Source organism: Typopeltis vanoorti, chromosome 12 (assembly GCF_054136105.1).
Source record: "Typopeltis vanoorti isolate ZY-2024b chromosome 12, IOZ_Tvanoo_1.0, whole genome shotgun sequence".
Classification (NCBI taxonomy): domain Eukaryota; kingdom Metazoa; phylum Arthropoda; class Arachnida; order Uropygi; family Thelyphonidae; genus Typopeltis; species Typopeltis vanoorti.
Window position 1 is genome coordinate 133,436,797 of NC_143560.1, and position 20,136 is coordinate 133,456,932.

At 34.6% G+C, this 20,136-nt stretch overlaps 1 protein-coding gene across 2 annotated transcripts in view; it reads left to right on the top strand.

Moving 5' to 3' along the window:
• Positions 1 to 20,136, top strand: part of LOC150101235 (neutral amino acid transporter 9-like) — a 350,447-nt gene that overhangs the window by 242,009 nt on the left and 88,302 nt on the right. For both annotated transcript variants that reach the window (XM_090401257.1, XM_090401256.1), the window contains one exon: positions 12,718 to 12,819. In XM_090401257.1, coding sequence (XP_090257383.1) covers positions 12,718 to 12,819 — 102 coding nt within the window. The remainder of the gene's footprint in view (positions 1 to 12,717; positions 12,820 to 20,136) is intronic.

Genomic DNA, 20,136 nt, shown 5'->3' on the forward strand with positions numbered 1-20,136 from the left:
CTGCACATAGAGTCATTTGCAATTATGGCCCTCCTTCTCAACTCTTCTCTGTCATCCTGCAAAAACAGACTCACTATCTTTTCTTTTGCTACCTCTAGTAATTCCTTCAAGTTCTCTCTCATAGCAATTTTTTCTCCTTTTAAATCATTCGTTCCTGCCACTCCTATCATTTCTTTCACCCTTTGCTTTTGTGCTCTAATAGACTCACTTACATCCTTAATTTTCGCACCCGGTAAGTATGATTTTGTCAGACTCTCATCTATTACACCTCTTACTAATGAAACACCGTACAACACTCGCTCCTCAATTTTTCTTACACTCCCGATCATACTCTTATTTTTCTTATCACAATTGTGCCTAAATAGCTGAAACGTTTCACTTGTTCTATAGGATGTACATTATTATCTTTGTTATTCATCATCTATATGAATCAGATTATGAACGAAAGTGTTATTAAATCTGATCTCAAAATTGGAGGTGTTAATGTCAGCTCTTTATTTTTTGCAGGTGATGTTTTACTTCTAAATAATCTGGCATAAGTGTACAACATTCCCTGCATATATTGAATAACTATTGTAATAAATTTGGTATGAACATCAGCAATAAAAAAAAAAAAAACACAATGAAAATCAGCAGAACCATTAAAAAGTCTACTGCATCCTCATTGGAGAACCTATAGAAAAATAGGACATTTCAGCTCATCATCATGTGTCATCTCTGTCCAGGAGGTTGACTACCATGATGTGACTCATGGTTGACTATGGGTGTAAGGATAATGTAGTAAAGATTCTATCTCTTCTATGTTGTTGTAAGCATCCATGGCTGTAGATCCAAGTGTGTTCACGGGACCGGTTTGCCTGTTCTGAATAATGAAAAACCATTCATATCCGTATGAAACAGACTAACTCACCTTTAGTTGAAAGAGATGAGATAAAGGTTCCTCGCATCACATTTCAGCTACATAGTCACTATTTTTAGTGAAGATGGCAAATTAAATATGGCAATAGAGAAGAGAAATATAAAGCTGGTATGATAGGAAGTTAATTGAATAAATTCATATGGAATGAGAGAGAGAGATTAGTCAGAACACTAAATTAGCTGTATGCAAGACAGTTTTAACTAATTTTAACTTATGGATCTGAGAGCAGGGTAAGAAATAAAACACTTGATCAAAGAATGGAGACCAGGGATATGAGATTTCTGAGAAAGTTTAAGGGAGTGAACAGATAGCATCAATGGCAGTATCATATTAAAAACAAGGATATTAGGAAAGAACTTGCCATTATTAGCATCTAGGAATGTATTAGCAGAGCTAATCTCAGGTGGTACAGTCACTTAAACAGAATGGGAGAGGAGAGATTAGCAAAAACAAGTGTGATTTACTAGGCTTGCAGAAAAAAGACTCAGAAGAAGTCCAATATCTAGGTGGATTGATACAGTAAAAAGTGCCTTAGGAAACTGATATAGAAGAAATGAGTGAAAGGAGGGTAATTATTATGGGAGATTTCATCTATGGTAACATTGATTGGAAGAAGGAGAGGACACATGGGAGGAAGGAATTGGATTTTATGCAGTTATTAAGGGATAACTATCTGTGACAGCATGTATTGGAAAACACTAGGGGTTCGAGAGTGCTTGACCTAGTAATTGCATCTGAGAATTTGACTGTAATGAATATGACCAAGTTGCCACTAATTGGTAAGAGTGATCATAGGGTCTTGACTTGGGAGGTGGCTAAAGGTGTAGAATTTTCAATTAAGACAGGGTACATGTGGAATTACCGTGCTGGCAAGTATGACAAGCTTAGGAGTTTGATTGGTTCAGTGCCATGGCATGTAAAACTGCAAGGGCTGGATGTTGGTAGTGCATGGAAGACAGTTACAAAGTGTTTGCATGAGGCAGTGGCTGACTGTATAACTAGAGTCCGAATAGTAAATCAAGTAGGGGTTGAATGGATGAATAACACCAATAAGCTTGAGCAGCAAAAAAAGAAACAACTGTGGAGGGAATTTAAGGAGAAAGGTGACCGGCAGGCACACGAACAGTATAAAGCGCAGGCCAGAAGGGTAACTAGTGTGGTAAGAAAAGCAAAAGCGGATTATGAAAGAACATTAGCCATGCAGGCTAAAGAGAATCCCAAACAGTTTTTTCTATATGTTGCAAATAAAAGAAAAAATGTATATGGCAGAATGATTTTAAAGAATTCTGATAGTAGGGAGGTAACTGAATCAGTTGATATAGTGAAATTACTGAGCAAGCACTTTGCAAGAGTATATCATCCAGGTGGGGATATTGCAGGAATGAAGGAACCAATAGCTTATATGGGAATTGTGGTGAATGAAGTGGTGATGAATAGTCTAATACAAAACCTTAATGTCAATACATCTGTGAGATTGGATGGTATACCAGCTCGTGTCGTACATGAAGTGGCTAAAGAATTGTCAGTGCCCTTGGCCATTTTGTTTAATTTGAGTCTCGGGTCTGGGTTAGTCCCATGGGGATGGAAAGAGGGGGAAAATCGTTCCACTGCATAAAGGAGGTTCCAAGACTGCTGTTGTAAATTACTGACCAATCAGCATATCAGGAATCGTTGTCAAGGTCTTGGAGAAAATAGTCACAAGAAAAATACAGGATTGGATAGATGAAAATGGGATACTGTATTGGGGACAGCATCGTTTTGTGAAGGGTAGATCATGCCTCATAATTTGCTCACGATTTATAACACAGTGACAGCTGAACTGGATAAGGCTAATGGATTTACAGTGATTCTACTGGACCTTGCTAAGACCTTTCACAGGATACCACATGGAATTCTAATCAGTAAACTGCAACATATAGGGATGGATATAATGTTGGTTAGATGAATAGGAGGGTGGTTGATGGAGAGATATCAGAGAGTCGTTTATTCAGGAGTAGAGTCCAAAAGACGGCCTGTGACTAGTGGTGTGCCGCAGGGTTCTTATTCTTGGACCACTACTTTTCAATTTGTTCATTAACGATATAGGAAAGGTTCTGAGAGAAAGTGTTCATTTGTTTGCTATTTATGCAAAGTTGGGTAAAGCAATAGTGAGTGCACAGGATATCAAAATTTTGCAAGATGATTTGGATAGTTTGGAAGACTGGGCTAAGGACAATGGATGTAAATTTAATCTGGCAAAGTGTAAGGTTATGCAGTTTGGAGTGAAAAGATTAGCAGCAGTATATTACATTGGTGGAACCATACTCCAGGAGATTGATGAGGCCAGGAGGGGCACATCACAAAAGTGGCCAAATCAGCTCATCAAATTACTTAGTTACTGAAAAATACTTTAACAAGCAGAGACAAATAGGTTATTGTTCCTCTGTATGAAGCCTTGAGAAGACCCCATCTTGACTACTGTGCCCAGATGTGGGCACCAGGGTTTCTTCTTGATGGGGAGGAGGTGGACAGGATCCAGATACAAGTGACCAAGATGATAACAGGTCTATGGAATGAACCTTATGAGAACAGGTTGAAGATTTGTGGGTTGCAGAAATTGGTTGATAGGCCGAAAAGGGGTGATATGATTGAGACATTTAAATTACTGAAGGGTTTCTATAAGATTAATTCAGAAGATATTTTTGAGAATAGGACTGGTTTTGGGAGGACTAGGGGCCATACATGGAAGCTGGGCAAGAGTGTGGTTAGCAGGGGTGTTAGAGCTAGGTTTTTTACTTGGAGATTGGTGAATGAGTGGAATAAGCTGCCAGAGTCTGTTGTGGGTTCCATGACTGTGAATGAGTTCAAGGCGAGGTATGGTAGATCTGTGCGAATGTCGAATAGTTGTTCTTGACATGAAGTTAGGACCTCCCTCGATGAGTCTAAGGACTCCTTGGAGTTGCCCGTAATAATAATAATTCTTCTCCTCTTCCACTCATGGCAGGTTGAGTTCTTCAAAGATGAATTTTTGCCAATTCTTCCTGTTTGCTATGTTTTTATGAAGTTCTATTATGGAGTTTAAGTGGGTGCTTTTTTTTAATGTTGTCAATCCATTTCTTTCTTGGTCTTCCTCTGCTGGGCTGTCCTTCAATTCTGCCATTTAATAATATTTGGTAGTCATTCTGGGTTCATTCTTGAAACATGTCCAAACCAGCTTAGCTGGTTCTTTTAGGTGCTGTAAATACTGTTTCTTTAAAGTTAAGTTCTTCTCTGACTTTTACATTTGTTTTTCTTTCTGTCCAGTTTGTTCTGTTGATTTTTCTTAGCCATTTCATTTCAAAAGCATTATGATTATTGATTTCTTTTTTTCTTAAGATCCAGCATTCTGAGCCATAGAGTACTGTGCGAATTATCATTGTTTTATATATCTTTAATTTGAGTTCTTTGCTTAATCTTTTATTGTTCCATATTTTTTGTAGTTTGCCCATTGTTATCCATTCATTATTGATTCTGTGTTTTATGGTTTCGAAATAGTCTGCTTCAGTGATCATTGATCCTAGGTAATTGAATTGCTTTACTTGTTCTGTATTGTTTCCTTTTTCTTCCTATTACCATCAGTTTTGTTTTACTAAAATTGATTTTCATATCACATTTGGTACTTGTTTGATGCAGCTTGGTCAGGATATTTTCTAATTTTTCTTGGCTGTCTGTAGTGATAACTATGTCATCAGCATACTTTAAATGTGTTATATTTCTTCCATTTATAGTTATGCCTTCACACATCTGTAGTCCTTCGTCTACTACTTCTTTTAGGTGCAGGTTGAATAAATATGGTGACAATGGGCAGCCTTGCATAACTCCTTTTTTAATTGCTATTCGATCTGTTTTTATGTTTTTGTAATTCACTATTGCTTGTGTTTCTGAATAATAATTCTTGATACAATTTAAAATGTATTTGTCAAACCCTCTGTTTTCTAGAATTTTAATGTTTGCTTCTGTTTATTGAGTCAAAAGCTTGTTTGAAGTCGATAAAACAGCAGAGTTTTTTTATTTTTGTCTCTCATAAGATCTATTAATCTGTTTAATGTGAGAATTGCATTTATTGTGCTTCTGCTATTTCTAAATCCCAGTTGCCCTTCTTCCATCTGTTCTTCATAGGAATGTTTAACTCTGTTTTGAAGAATCCTAATGAATATTTTATAGCAATGGCGTAGAAGGGTGATAGGTGTATAGTTAGTGCAGGATCTGAAATCTCCTTTTTTGTGGATGGGTATGGTCTAGCCTGTTCACCATTTTATTGGCAAATTTCCTTTCTGTAGTATTTTGTTGAATAGTTCCCTTAGGTAATTTATTATGCTTTCTCCCGCTTTTTATAGAAGTTCTTTTTGAATGTTGTCTATGCATGGTGCTTTATTATTTTTCATTTGTTTGATTGCTCTATGTTTATAATTCATTTAGTATGTCTTTTGTGTCAGAAGTTTCTTCTGGGTTGAAGGTGTCTTTATCTATGCTTTCTTCAGCTGCAAATGTTTCTTTAAAATGATTAGTTCATATTTCTTTTATTATTATTATGTAACACCTCCAGGGAGTCCAAAGACTCATCGAGGGAGGGCACCTACTCTACAACTCTCTGTCTCCACCAACTGCAACTATCTTCATCATCTACACCAACGCCATCTACCACTGACCCCCATGACTAGTATTTTCACAGACAATCACAAACATCCATGCCAACGCTGGAATTCGAACCCGCGGCCTTTTGGCTGGAGAGCGGATACGCTAACCACTTGGCCAGCATCCTCAATCCAAACTGTAAGAACACTAAAGAAACCAGATTTTGACTCTGATTATGATTTAAATTTCTTTTATTGTTTCACGGTTACTTGTTCTGGTTCCATCTTTTTGCAAGATTGAAACTGGGTTGGGTGAGTATGTTTTAGTTATCTCCTTAACTATTTCATAAATGGTCTTGGAGTTATGTTTTTTGTATACTGCTTCACATATTCCTACTTTTTCTTCAAAATATGTGATTTTTGCTAATCTGCATTTTTTGTCTATTTCTTTTTTCAAATTTTTGTATAATATTCTATTTTCTTCATTATCTTCTTTTGAGAGGTTAGTTTTGGATATTCTTTTTTTCTCTCATAAGTCCAAAATCTCTGGTGTAAGCCAATCTTTGTTTACTCTGGTCTGGTAGCCTAGCTGTTTTGTTGCTGTTTCTTTAATAATTTTTTTTCCTTTTTTTTCCAAGACTTCAGACTGTATCTAAAGCAAGATTATTTAATTTTCCTTTTAATGTTCTCTGATAGTTAGATCTTGTCAAGTAATCATTGGGTTTTGATATGTATATCTTCTTTTGTTTTTTGGTGGTTTATTCTCTTTCTTTTGAAACTGATTTTTAGTTTGACTGATAGTAGTTCATGGTCTGTATCCATGTCAATTTTTTTAATGTTTTGACATTTTGGAAGGAATGTTTCCACTTCTTATTAATAATTATATAGTCTATACAGTTTTTGATTTCATTGTTTGGTAATGTCCAGGTGTATTTCTGTTGTGGCCTGTGGTAGAATAAGGTATCTGTTATTAACAGATGATTTATTTTGCAAAAATTAATCAAGTCCTCTACTCTCTCATTCATCTCTCCATGTCTGAATTTTCCCATTACTTCTATTTTATCTTCAGAGTACTGACTGATCTTTGCATTAAAATCTTCCATAATAATCAGGATGTCTCTTGTACTTGTTTGTCTGATTTCTTCTTGCAGTTGTTCAAGAAATTATCTATATTCCTCATCTTCATGTGACTGGTCTGGGGCATAAACTTCTATTTTATATATATATATATATATATATATATATATATATATATATATATATATATATATATATATATATATATATGTTCCTTTTTCTTTTGCTTTGAATCTTACTGAGATGATTCTAGAGGAAATTGGTCTTACATCAACTATTGAGTTTAGTAGCCATTTTTTAATGATTAGTGCTACCCCTTCTCTGTGATGGTTATCTTTTCTTTCTGAGTAAAATATGCATCATCATCATAACACTAATTACAGGTATAGACCATATTGGTCTGTTCCGGTCTCATTAACCATCCAATATCCTTTTTTGAGGTCTACCCTGCCTTGTATTTGAATTACGAGTTTTAAAACTATTCCCTTTCCTGCTATTTGATTGTGAATGAGATGCACAATCAGTACTAGAAAAACAACTCTCATCTTTCAATATTTTATTCATATTGTCTCTTAATGTAACTAAATTTCTACTCCCTAAAAAGTACCTTTTTAACCTATCAGTGTACACTTAAAATTTTACTAGGATTTTTGACATTTTGAATCCTAAAATTCACAGGAGAAAATTTGTCTAAAATTCTATATGGACCTAAAGCTTTCCTTCCTAATTTCCCAACTCTTTTTATACTAGATTTATCATCTAACAATACTAAATCACCTGGTGCAAATGACTTATACTTTCTAAAACGATTTATATACTGCCTAGTTTTCTGAGAACTTAATTTACTTATTTCACCTACTAATCTGTGAGTAGTGGAAAATTTATCTACTACTGTTTCAAGATACTCATTTGTCATTATATCCTGTATTAGGAATGACTGAAACAAGGTCATTAGGAAAGATTGGATCAAAGCCATAAAAAGCAAAAGATGGTTTTTCTTTGATAGCAGAATGAAAAGCAGATCTACATGCAAATAATGCTTGAGAAATATATGTGTCCCAATCATTCATTTTAGTGTTTGCCAGATTGGAAAGTATTTCACACATACACATTCAGCCTTTCACACATACCATTACACTCTGGGTGGTAAGGTGTTGTAAAAATCTTCCTAACATTAAGTAATTTACATAACTATAACAACAGTTCAGATGTGAAATTTGCTCCTTGATCTGAAAGTAAGGTCTGAGGAGTTCCATATCTACAAATAATCATATTCAAAAACTTTCTTGCAATAGTCTTTGCAGTTTGATCCTTCATTGACACTGCTTCAGGAAATCTAGTTAACATATCTATGACCTATTGCCTTTTTTTAGTAATTGGCAGTGGACCTACCACATCAATAGCAACAGCCTGAAAAGGTCTAGTTGGAATTGGAAATGGTTGTAATGGAGCTTTTCTTCTGAAAGGAGATCTTATTTGGCACTTATGGCATGATTTGACATATGTATGTCACTCTTCATACCTTTCCAGATGTAACCATCCTTTATTCTTTCCCAAGTTCTAGTAAATCCTTGGTGTCCTGCCAAGTCAGAATCATGGAAAGTGTACATAATCCAAGGAATCATTTCAGTTGGTGCCAATATTTTCACTTTCAACCTTCCATCTTCCATTTGTCTAGATGAGAGTAACCCATCTTTATCTAAATATAAGTTTTCCAGGTTTAAAAATGTATCCAGTTGAGTTTCACCCTTCAATACTGCTTCATAAATAGTTTCAAGTATAGGATCATCTTTCTGAGCTCGGACAATCTCATCCTTTTCCCAAATTTGTGAACTAGGTTCCTTATTTTTTGAGTTTCAATATTAAATACTTCATCCTTATCATTAGTATCTTGAAAAACTTCAGGAGACTGCTCTAATTTTCCATTGTCATCTGATGTCCTGTCTAAACGGCATTCTAGTCCACACAATGACACTGTACCATCAACAAAATTACATGCAAAACCATGACGTTTCAGAAAATCAATTCCAAATATTACTTGTACATTTAGATTAGATAATTCTGGAAGAACAATTAATGGATGACAAACTTCCAATGGAAAACAAGGAATTAAAATAAAAACATTGATTTGCTTATCAGCTGAAATTTCTGATTCAAATATACCCTTTAATTTAATTGGATAACTTAAAACTGAAATATCATTTGGAATTAGAGATTTAATTTTGTTAAACAAGCTATAAGAAATGAGTGAGATATGTGCACCTGTGTTAAGTAAGATTTCACAAGGTACATCTTTAATAAATCCTTGTAAAACTGTCAAAAGATTACTTCCATTAGCATAAGGAGCTAAGGATACATCAAACTCTCTTTTAGGGTTAGAGCTGCCTCTAGCTTTACCCATGTTTAGTGAGTAGTTTGACATTTCTGTCCTTGCCAGTATGATATTGGAATAATAACTATTTCCAGATTTTTCTTTATTCTCTGATTCCTTATTTTGAAAACAAGATTTATCTCTAACATAACAGTCTTTAGCAAAATGACCTGGTTTATTGCATCTAAAGCATTTTGGAACATATCTCCTATGAGATGCTTTATTCCTCTCAATACCATTAGATTTACAAGATAAAGATTGATTATCTGCAAGATTCTTAGATATTGTTAAATCAGATATCATCTTAAACAGAAGTTCCTGTCCTTGTACTATTGGTCTCGGTTGTCTTTCTATTTCTTCACTAAGAAATGTTTTCAGTTCCTCTGACTGTCCCAAATCATGTAATTGTACCTTGGACTCAGATTCTGGAATATCTTCAGTGAAATTCACAGAAGTTTCCTTAGACTGTTTCTTTTTATTAGCACCTTTTAATTTATGAAACTTTCCTTCTCTCACTTTATCTGCAGCCACAATGCTAGGAGAATGAGTTTGATTATGCTGAAAAGAATTTACCTGCTTATTATTTTCAGAATGAAATATATCTTTGTCTCTCTTCCTTTTCTTTAACAAGTTCAAAACACTGTTCAAGATTTTTAACCTTTTTCTTGTATGCTGTTTCTTTCAAATTATCTTTAAGGCCAAGCCTAAATTGATTAAACAGCAACCATTCTAAAGAGGATCTCTCTTCAGATGAAACATTAAATTCATATGCAATGCTCCAAAGTCTATGATAGTATTCTGAAACAGACTCCCTATTACCTTGAATGCACTGATGAATTTTCCAAATGCTAGGCCCTTATTCTCTTACACTTGAAAATTCTGATATTAGTAAACTTTTAAAAGTTGCATAACTGTCAGTGTCTCTTAGTAAAGGAGATGTGTTTAAGAATGTTTTGTCTTTGCCCAACAATTTATTATGAAGTATAACCAACAAATGAAAATCTGACCATTTTCCTAAATCTCTAATTTTTTCTGCATATCTGAAAAATGTTTCTATACTTTCACTACTATCACCTGAGAAAGGAGGTATTACTAAAGTTGGATTAATTAACCTAAAAAATTCCTCATCTTTAATTGAAGAAATTTCACAACTAAAATTGCTATCTTTTGTAGCCATTTTTCTTGAGTCAAGATTTACTATCTGGATTCTAAAAATAAAGTTAAGTCATAACCAATCCTGTCGACTGTGCCATTGTTAATATTTGGTGGATTTTTTTATATAGAGGATATTCATAGATATTATCTTAATATTTAATCCTACCATAGAGATGATCTCTTTTCAATAGTTATTTTATTTTTTATTTTTTTTTCGAGTGTACCTATATATTATTATATATAGGTACACAGGGATTCACTCCGATTGGTGCAATGACCTCTTTTTTACTGTTTCTTTCAGAATCTAAATAAATCACTGACTCAAGACCAAAATACAAAATAAACACATTTAATATAACAAAAACAATATATATACACTTCAAACAAATATTACATAACTAACTACAAATTAATTGGATCTAAGGCCTTTAAAAAATAAACTTACACTTATGACTAGACTAAACACTTTGTTTGCAAAATCACAATATGTTCATAGCCAGTTTCTCTCTCTGTGAAGGCCCTTTTCAAAGATATATGACTTTATTCTTCATATTTACAGGATTCTTTCTCATCACTTATGTAGCACACATTAATTCTTCCGAACTTAATTCTGTCTCTTTTCTTCAGTAGAAATAATAGATCCGGCGTCCGTAATACAGATGAAACTTCCTAATCAGAGTTTTCTCGAACATTCCTTTAGAACGTAAATAGCAAATTCTTCTTTTATTCACTAAATGCTTATTGACAGTCTTAACTCTTCCAATAAAAATAAAACTTACAGTTCTACAATTTCCTTTTTGGAATCTCCTATAAATCTTCCAATTAGCGTTTCCTCCAATATTCCTTTTAAAACGCCTATAGCAATGTTTCCCTTTTATTTATCACTACTTATTCACTTTGAAACTTAATAGTTCCACGATTCCTTTTTTGGAATATACTATTAATTTTCCTCCGACTGTCACAAAAAAAAATTTAAGTTCCTCTGAATCTAAATATCTGCCGGCCTGTGTTCTAAATTCTCTCCTTGTATACTCTCCCGTTGCTTCAATACCGAACTTGTCAGCTGTCAATCACACATCAAACTTCTCGGCGAGCATGCGCATTCCTTGAAAATGGCAAGCGAGAAACTAGATACTGTATAATGGCTGACACGATTGTTTCCTTTAGCGACAAGAGAATGTCTTCATAAAACACAAAACTTAATATTTTAAACTACTATAAAAATTTTTAAAGTAATACAACTATTTAAATCCGGTAAGTACATAAACTTTTTAACTTCTTTACATATCACTTTTGACAAAACAATTTCAATAACGGGCACATCGCAAGTGCCAAAAATGCGTGTTATGAAACTAAAACTAATAAACATTCTAACATAACCAATATGTAAAAATATTCAGAATTTTAAATTATGATTATTTTTAATCATAATTTAAATGATTGACAGACAGATATCAAAAAGTGGTATACAGTGGGTGTGAATCTGCCAGATTTAAGGTAACCCATGGTGTTCCTCAGGGTTCAGTCCTTGGGCCATTGTTGGTCAATCTATACATTAATGACATCAAGCAGGGTCTATCATCAGATTTGCAATTGTTTGCTGATAATGCGAAGATAGACAGTCAAGGATGCTACTGATATTCAGCAATTACAAAATGATTTGAATAGACTGGAAATCTGGGCAAACGAAAATGGCTCTCAGTTTAATGTTAGTAAGTGTAAGTGTAGTTATGCACTTTGGCATGATTAGAGTTCCAGGGGCATATTATATTAGCAGGGTTATGCTACAAGAAACTGAAGAGGCAAGGGATCTTGGTGTATTGGAGGATAAGAATTTAAAGTTCAAAGGCCACATAGCAAAAGTTTCAAATACAACTCAGAGGATAATTGCTATGTTGAAGCGAACCTTGACATGTAAGGATAAGGAAGTCATTTTGCCTCTTTATAAAGCTTTGATAAAACCACATCTGGATTATTGTGTGCAGATTTGGTCTCCTGGGTTCCAAGGGGATAAAGAAGCTATGGAAAGGGTGCAAAGAAGAGTTAGAAAGATTATATCCAGGTTATGGGATTTAGATTATGAGGATAGATTGCGTGTATGTGGATTGCAGACTCTGGTTAGCAGGAGAAAGAGGAGTGATATGATAGAGGTCTATAAACTTTTGAATGATGTTATAGCATTTCAAGTGATGAAATTTTTCATTATATTGTAGGTGGGGGGAGAACACAGTGGCATCCATGGAAGTTAAGGTTGTTCTCAGTCAAGAAAGAGGTATGAGCTAGGTTTTTCTCCCAGAGAACAGTGAGTGAGTGGAATAATTTGCCCTTAGGGGTGGGTGCATCTAGTGTAAATGAATTTAAGGGAAGGTATGATAGCTGGGTTGGGTAATTTACCCAACCCAGCTATCAACCCAGCCTCCCTCGATGAGTCCTTGACTCCCTGGAGGTCTCAGATAATAATAATAATATATATTTAATTAGTATATCTGTTTTATGTTTTTTATTAATTATCATGTCTTATGTTCCTATTCATCATGTTATTATATATATATGTATTGAAGAAACTTTTATGAAATAAACTGGAATAAATTTTTATTCTCTAGGAACATTATCTGTGATTTATCTTATAATATTCGTCATAGTAAAAGCTTCACAGTGGGGTATACATTTTGATGTTAGTACACACAGCACGGACTACACATCATGTAAGTATGAACATAGCTGTTTTATCTTGTATTCTTAACAGGACAGGATGAGAGAATAATGAGTACAAAATATCTAAATATCTTGAATTCCTGAGAGCCTCAGAAATTTGGAAATACCAGTTGTTTATAGTATTTCACATAAAATTGAGTTTGTAAATTACTCAGACATAAATTCCCTTTCTCCATAATTGGAGGCACTCCAAGTCATATTGTTTAAATCTTAACTTAAAATAATTTCATGTTTCATAATTACAAACATATAGCATATGCTATTTCCATAGCTTTGCAAGAGGACCTAAATAGACTGCCTGGATGGACGAGTGTGTGTGTGTGTATATGTATGTCAGGTTAATGTAGCAAAGTGTAATGTTTTAAAATTTGGGAAGCAAAGAGGGGGGGATGCAGAATATTGGACTGGTAGGGATATTTTAGAAGAGGTGAGGAGATGAAAGATTGGGGATGATGGTGGATAGAGACTTGAAATTTCATGGCCATTTGGCTAAAATTGTGAGGACAATGCAGTGGATTATGAGAATAATGTGGAGATCACTGATGTGTAAAAGTAAAGATGCTGTGATTCCAGTGTACAAGACTTTGATCAGGATGCATATGGATTACTCTGCACAGATTTGGTTGCCAGGTTTTCAAAAGGATGATGAAATGTTGGAAAAGATTCAGAGATGACTAAGTTGGTTTCTGGTCTCTGGAATGTGGAATATGAGGACAGATAGAGAGAGAGAGAATGAAAATTACAGAGTCTAGTAGATAGGAGGAGGGATGACATGATTGAGACATATAAGTTGGTAAGGGTTAATTACCAGATTAGCATGAGTGAGAGTTTTCTTAGAATATCTGGAGACAGAGAGAATGAGAGGCCACCACCCTGGAAGCTGTATAAGGTGGGTATGAGCAAAGGGGTGAGGAGTAGATTTTTTTGCACAGAAAGTTATAGGTGATTGGAATGCATCGCCTGAGAATGTGGTGAGTGCAAAGGCAGTGAATGCATTTAAGTCGAGGTACGATGAGCTGTGCACATGAGAGTGGGACCTCCCACAATAAGTCTTTTGACTCCATGGAGTCTGTTGACTACATAACAACTGTTAATCTACTGACCTGACTGCTAGTTAAAACAAAAAACTACAGCAAAGCTACATTCAATTTATAGCATCATCAGAGAACAAATATTGTTTACACGATCAGGTGTAAATAATAATATCATAATGTTAAAATTTTTGTAAAAATTTTTTCTCACAGGATTGAATAAAATATTACACTTGCCAAGAAATTACATCCTTGTTTTCACTCATTCTGCTTGATGTAAACAGAAGTCTGCATATGAAATATCTTCAAGATTAGGTACTTGCATAATGGTGGCATTGGTTTTCTATAATTTGCTTTAAGTATGCCATGATGCAGATTGCACATCCTAGGATATGTATTGCTCTACCTTTTTGGAAAGAGTCATGCTCCCAGGCCAAATTTCAAATAGCAAACTTTCATTGTTAGTTTAAAATTATTATAATTTTAATAAACTAATCAGTATTTAAATTATTTTGATAGCACCATCATAGGTTATTTGGCAATGATAACATTGTTTAATTGGAATAACTTAGTTCCATCTAGGACATTATATATATATCTATAGGATTTTTATCTGAAGAAATTCAGCTGTATCATAGTGAAGTGGCAGTTTTTCCCTACAGGGAGAAGAGGGAGAAAATAATGCCAGAGAACTCAAAATGAATAGTTAAAACTGAGGCAATTAACAATTACAAATGTAAGAAAAATTGTGAAAGGGAAGCTTAATGAAGAACAAGCTAGGTTCATGCCAAATAGAGATTGTCAGGATCAGATTTTTCACGTTAAGATAAATAGTTGAGAAATCTTGGGAATATAACCAAAATTTGTACTTAAGTTTGGTTGATCTGGAAAAAGCATATTAAAAGGTGTCAAGAAGAAAGCACTTCAAACCATTACTGTTATATGCTGTAAATGGGATGTTATATCATGCAATATATTGTCTCTATTCAAGCTGTAAGTCAACAGACTTAAAGAAGGTACAGGAAGATGGTTTGAGGTAAAATCAGGTGTGCAACAAGGGTGCACACACTGGTATTCATTATCTTATGGATCACATTATGAAGTAAAGCGATATTAAATCTGATATTGAAATTGGTTATGTTAATCTTAGCTCTATGCTTTGTGTGTGATGTTTATCTGACTTAATGTCCAATCCTCATTGTGATGCACCCTGTTAAGTATCTACCTGGATACTGAACAAACAAGGATGGGCTGGCAATTTGGGTTTTAGCCAACCAAATTGTATTCTTATTGGTTTAAACCACAATATAAAATGATGGTACAACATGACAGAATTTCATGCCAGCTAGGGCATCACCCATTTAAACAAGGCTCCCATTGTTTTTGCCAGGGAGCCAGGGCAAACAGTAAAAAGTCGGCAACTGCAACAAATCTTAAAACACACACACATCAACTCAGCATCACCAGAGTTCAAGATTGGTACTATCAACATAAGAAGCCTGAATAGCAAAGAAATGGAGCTAGCTGAGGAATTGGATAAGTACCAGATTGAACATAATAGGGATGACTGAAACAAAAAAGACCAAAACTGATGAGATTTCTTAATTGGTGAAAACAAAGAAGAGTCCCCATAAACTTTTATGAACTTCAAATGAATTTCTTTTGGCGTTAAACCTTCTTTTACAAAGAATTTTATAACCGCATGATACTCAATTTTATCCATTTCAAGGGATACAGACAACACTTTTGCTTCAGACAGCTGTATAAAACAAACTACTTGATAGAATGACTTGCAATTTCACATGGATGCTTATGACAGATGTACCAACTTAGAAAAAAAAAAAATCTTGCCGATAGAGTTGCCATCTATGGTCGAGGCCGAGAACTTTTCAGACCACCCTCATAAGAAGCATCAATGGAAAAGAAATGGAACTTTGCAGAAGAATTGGAAAGTACCAGATTGACATAATAGGTGTAATTGAAACAAACTAGACAAAAACAGGCAAGATCTTTCTAAGCAGCAAATATAGTATGTTACATATATATTCAGGTAGTGACAATTGGGAAGAAGAAGGAGTAGCTGCAATATTCAACACTAAATACAAAAATAATCTTCTTGAATGGTAGTAGGCAATATTTGCCTACATATTGAGTGATGTGGGCAAATATCAGATTGGGAAACTACACAATGAAACTTATTTGTGCTTATGGTTCCAGACCATAAGCACAAATAAGCTTATGGTCCAAGACCATGTTAATCTTAGCTCTTTACTTTATGCAAATGATGTTATACTTATGAATAAATCCGGTACAAGATTCCCTAACTAAATTGAATGACTGTTGTAATATGACTGGAATAAAAATCAATAAAAAGATAGACAATGAAAATAGGCAGAAAATTTGAAAACATTAGCTGTATCCTGAATGGTGAACCTATAGAACAAGTAAAATATTTCTGCTAGCTATTTAGGCACAAACTTTTAGTGAAGATGGCAAAATTATATATGGAAATAGATAACAGAATTATAAAGCTGATTTTGTTAGGTTAGATCAAATGAATAAATTTATGGAATAAAATAAGAAATTAGTGAAAACACTAAATTAACTGCATAGTGTCCAGCCCTATTTTAACTTATGGGTCTGAGAGCTGGATTAGAAATAAAACACTTGATCAAAGATTGGAGACCACAGATATGAGAATTGTGAGAAAGATTAATTCACTCAATTGATGCCACTGAGTGAATCAATGGCATCAGTTGCACTATCACATTAAAAATGAGGATATTAACAAAGAACTTGCCATTGTTGCATTCAAGAATATGTCAACAGAGCTATTCTGAGGTGGTATGGACACTTATAGAATGGGAGAGGAAAGATTAGCAAAACAGGTGTTCATTGGCAAGATATAGATGGATTGATACAGTAAATAGTTCATCAAAATATAGCAATATAAGATCTGATTATGTTGGAAGCTTGACAGATAACAGATTAATATGGAGTCAAATTGTTAATTGGAAGTTAGTAATGTTGTAACTTTTTCATGTAGTACTGTCATAATCATCCTGTATGTCCAGTGAGGTTACATATCAGGAATTTAATGATGATGAAAATAACTGTCATTGATTGGGAAATATTTTTGATATATATTGTATATACTGATCCCATACACAAGAGATCAAAGAACCTATAAACACATAATTTTCATGTGTGGATATATAAGAGAATTGAGAAATAAGTTTTGTTGAAAGTTTTTCACTTGATTATACTATAATTTAAGAATGCCAAGAAATTATATTCTTGGTTTAATCCTTTATTAAAGTGTAAGCAGACAGTTTGTGCTTGAAGTGACTTCACAACTGGGCAAATCGTATATAGAAGCTAATCTTCACATCACTTGCCTTAGTATCTCATAATACAAAGCACATATCCTTGTGTACATGTATAATGCTGTGCATTATGGGAAGGATCACTAACCAGACTGGTTTCGACATTTATTGAGGTCTCATCAGTGAGAGCCAGACCCAGAAGTGATACCAAAGTTGAAATAATGCAGAAGTCATATTTCCATATACAAGTAGCCAAAAGGGGGACCAAATTGGGATACTAAGGCATGTGATATGAAGTCATTAGTCTCTATATATAAATTGCCCAGTCATGAAGTTACTTAATGTGCAAACCTTGTTTGCTTACATTTGGATAAAGAATTAAACCAAGAATATAATTTTTTTGGCATCTTTAATTTATAGTATAACCTAGTAGGAAAAACTTTCAGCATCTATCTCTAATCCAGAATATTTTAATAAAGTATGACACCTTTTGGCTACTTGTATATGGAAATATGACTTCTGTGTTATTTCAACCTTGATGATATCACTTTTGGATCTGGCTCTTGAATACTGACAACAACACTTTGTTTCATAACTTATTGAAGTTCCAAGGATACCCTAACAGGAGAGATCTTGCTTAGAGAATTGCATATGACCGCCTTCCAGTCAATACCATCAAATGGAGTCAGTTTAACATTGAAGATCCAGTCTGTAACATCTGTTACTAATTGGAAACAGCAGAACATGCATTCTACAGCTGCTCTCTTGCCCTGCATATTTGGAACTGATTATGGAATGTGTTGGGCAGTCCATTACTTACAATAGAATTACAATGAGAAAATAATTTTGATTTTTATACTTGATGAATTAAAATACCATTTATGGAAGGTTAGAAAGAAACATGCAATATGACATCCAAATGCTTTATAATATTGTATTGTGGAAATTTTATTGCTCAGTCAGATGATTTTTGTATTTAGAAAGAAACATTCTAGGAGATATTAAATTTTTTACTAGATGGTTTAGACCATCCACATTATGCAATATTCACCAGGAGGAGATAAAATTCTGTCTATTTTGCTACAAGAGGTTTTTAAATGGTTCCATCTTCTTTCACTGCATCCCTGCAATTGATTCCAGTCATCAACTGCAGGGATGACTGGAGAGCAATCCCAGCAGAGAATGTCAATTCAAGGCAGTTAACTCAGATAAGGCTAGCCACCTGGGTATCAGTCATCTTTGTGCTTTAGTTTCAATTGGTCTTTTGGTTGTTCATCTATATGAGATTGGTGAAAAAGGAAAACTGATAGCCTTTGGCTATATGAATGATATAAAAGAGCTGAGGCCTTTTCTTTATCTCTCATACTATCTATCTGTCATTTCTTTTTCCTAATACTATCAGGCTGTCTTGCACCCTATACTAACTACTCTAGGCCTATGATGAGCACCCCCATTACTTTTCACCTCAATGAAGGTCGAAAGAGGAGGCCACAGGATTAGATTAGAAAGGTCGAAACTGGTGTGGGTAGTGACCCTTTCCATAATGCATAGCATTTTACATGTCTATAAGGATATGTGCTTTGCATTATGGGATACTTAGGCAAGTGATGTTAAGTCATTAGCCTCTATATACGAGTCGCCTCACATGCATACAATTTGCTTACACTTGGATAAGGGAATATAATTTCTTGGCATCTTTAATTTTAAAGAAATAAGTTTATTGATATTTTTCTGGAAGAGTTGCAGTTTGCAGATGTTTAGGAATTCTTTATGAGGAAGCTATTCCAGAGGTAGCAGTATAAAAGAGAGAGAGGAGAAACATGTTCATTGTGTTCGCAGGTAAACTGAAAACGGATGCTGGACAGCTGCTGCTCTTGTTTTAACAGACCCCAAAAAAGAGAGATAGGTTGAAGAGATCATTGCTTTTCTCTGGACAGCATTGAGAATATTTAAAAAGATTTAGGATGCCCCATCCCAAATTTGTAACCAGTATTTTAAGGATGGATGAATTTGTATAGTCAGTAGCTTGGTAGGTGAAGACTTGCAAATTGAATGGAAGAGAATGCATAGTTGTTCGACTGTAGAAAACATCACATCCTGTAGAAGCTACTGGATGTGATGTTTTCATGATTTGAGAGGATGGAGGTAAATTTTCAGTCCAAGCAGCGAGATCTGATATTTGCTTGGTGATTTGTGCATTATATTACTGAGTTGAAATCACCTAAACTAGTGTGAGAAATGCAAAACTGTGTTTATGTAGCATTGAAGCTAATCAGATTTCCCTCACTCCATTGAAGGATGATATGCAGATCAGTGTTTGAGGCACTAGTGGTTGTGGATCTTGAAGTTCGTAATGTCTGACCACTGCATGGTTTGTTGAATAAGGAAGATAAATGGAGAGTACTATTATCAGCAAATAGGTGATAGATTAGAACCCTGAGGCACTTGGCAAAGCTTGAGAGAGAGAGAGAGCCATCTCCCACATGCAGTGAAAAATCGGATAGGAATCTAGCTATGTAATTACAGAGGGTGGCAGGTAGATCAAAGAATGGCAATTTGCTTAGCAGGCCTCGATGCGAAATGTGATCAAAAGCTCTGTAAATACCCCTTTCCTGCAAGCATTAGGAAATTAATGATGATGATGAGTTTAGTGCTGTAACCATTGAGATGATCACATAATTTTCTTCAGAAATTCATTTAAAAAAAAAAAAAAAGTGGCACACCGTTTGGTAACTCCTATAGGTAGAGATGACCTTGCTAATGCTTCTGCCTGGTATCTCTACTCGGGCCTGGCTCTCACTGAAGAGACCTCAATAAAGGTCGAAACTAGTCTGGGTAGTGGCCCTCCCCTTAATGCATAACATTATACATATCTGCAAGGAGATGTGTTTTGCATTATGGAAGATACTGAGATACGAGTGATGTTATCTTGCTCCACCTTTGCAACGAG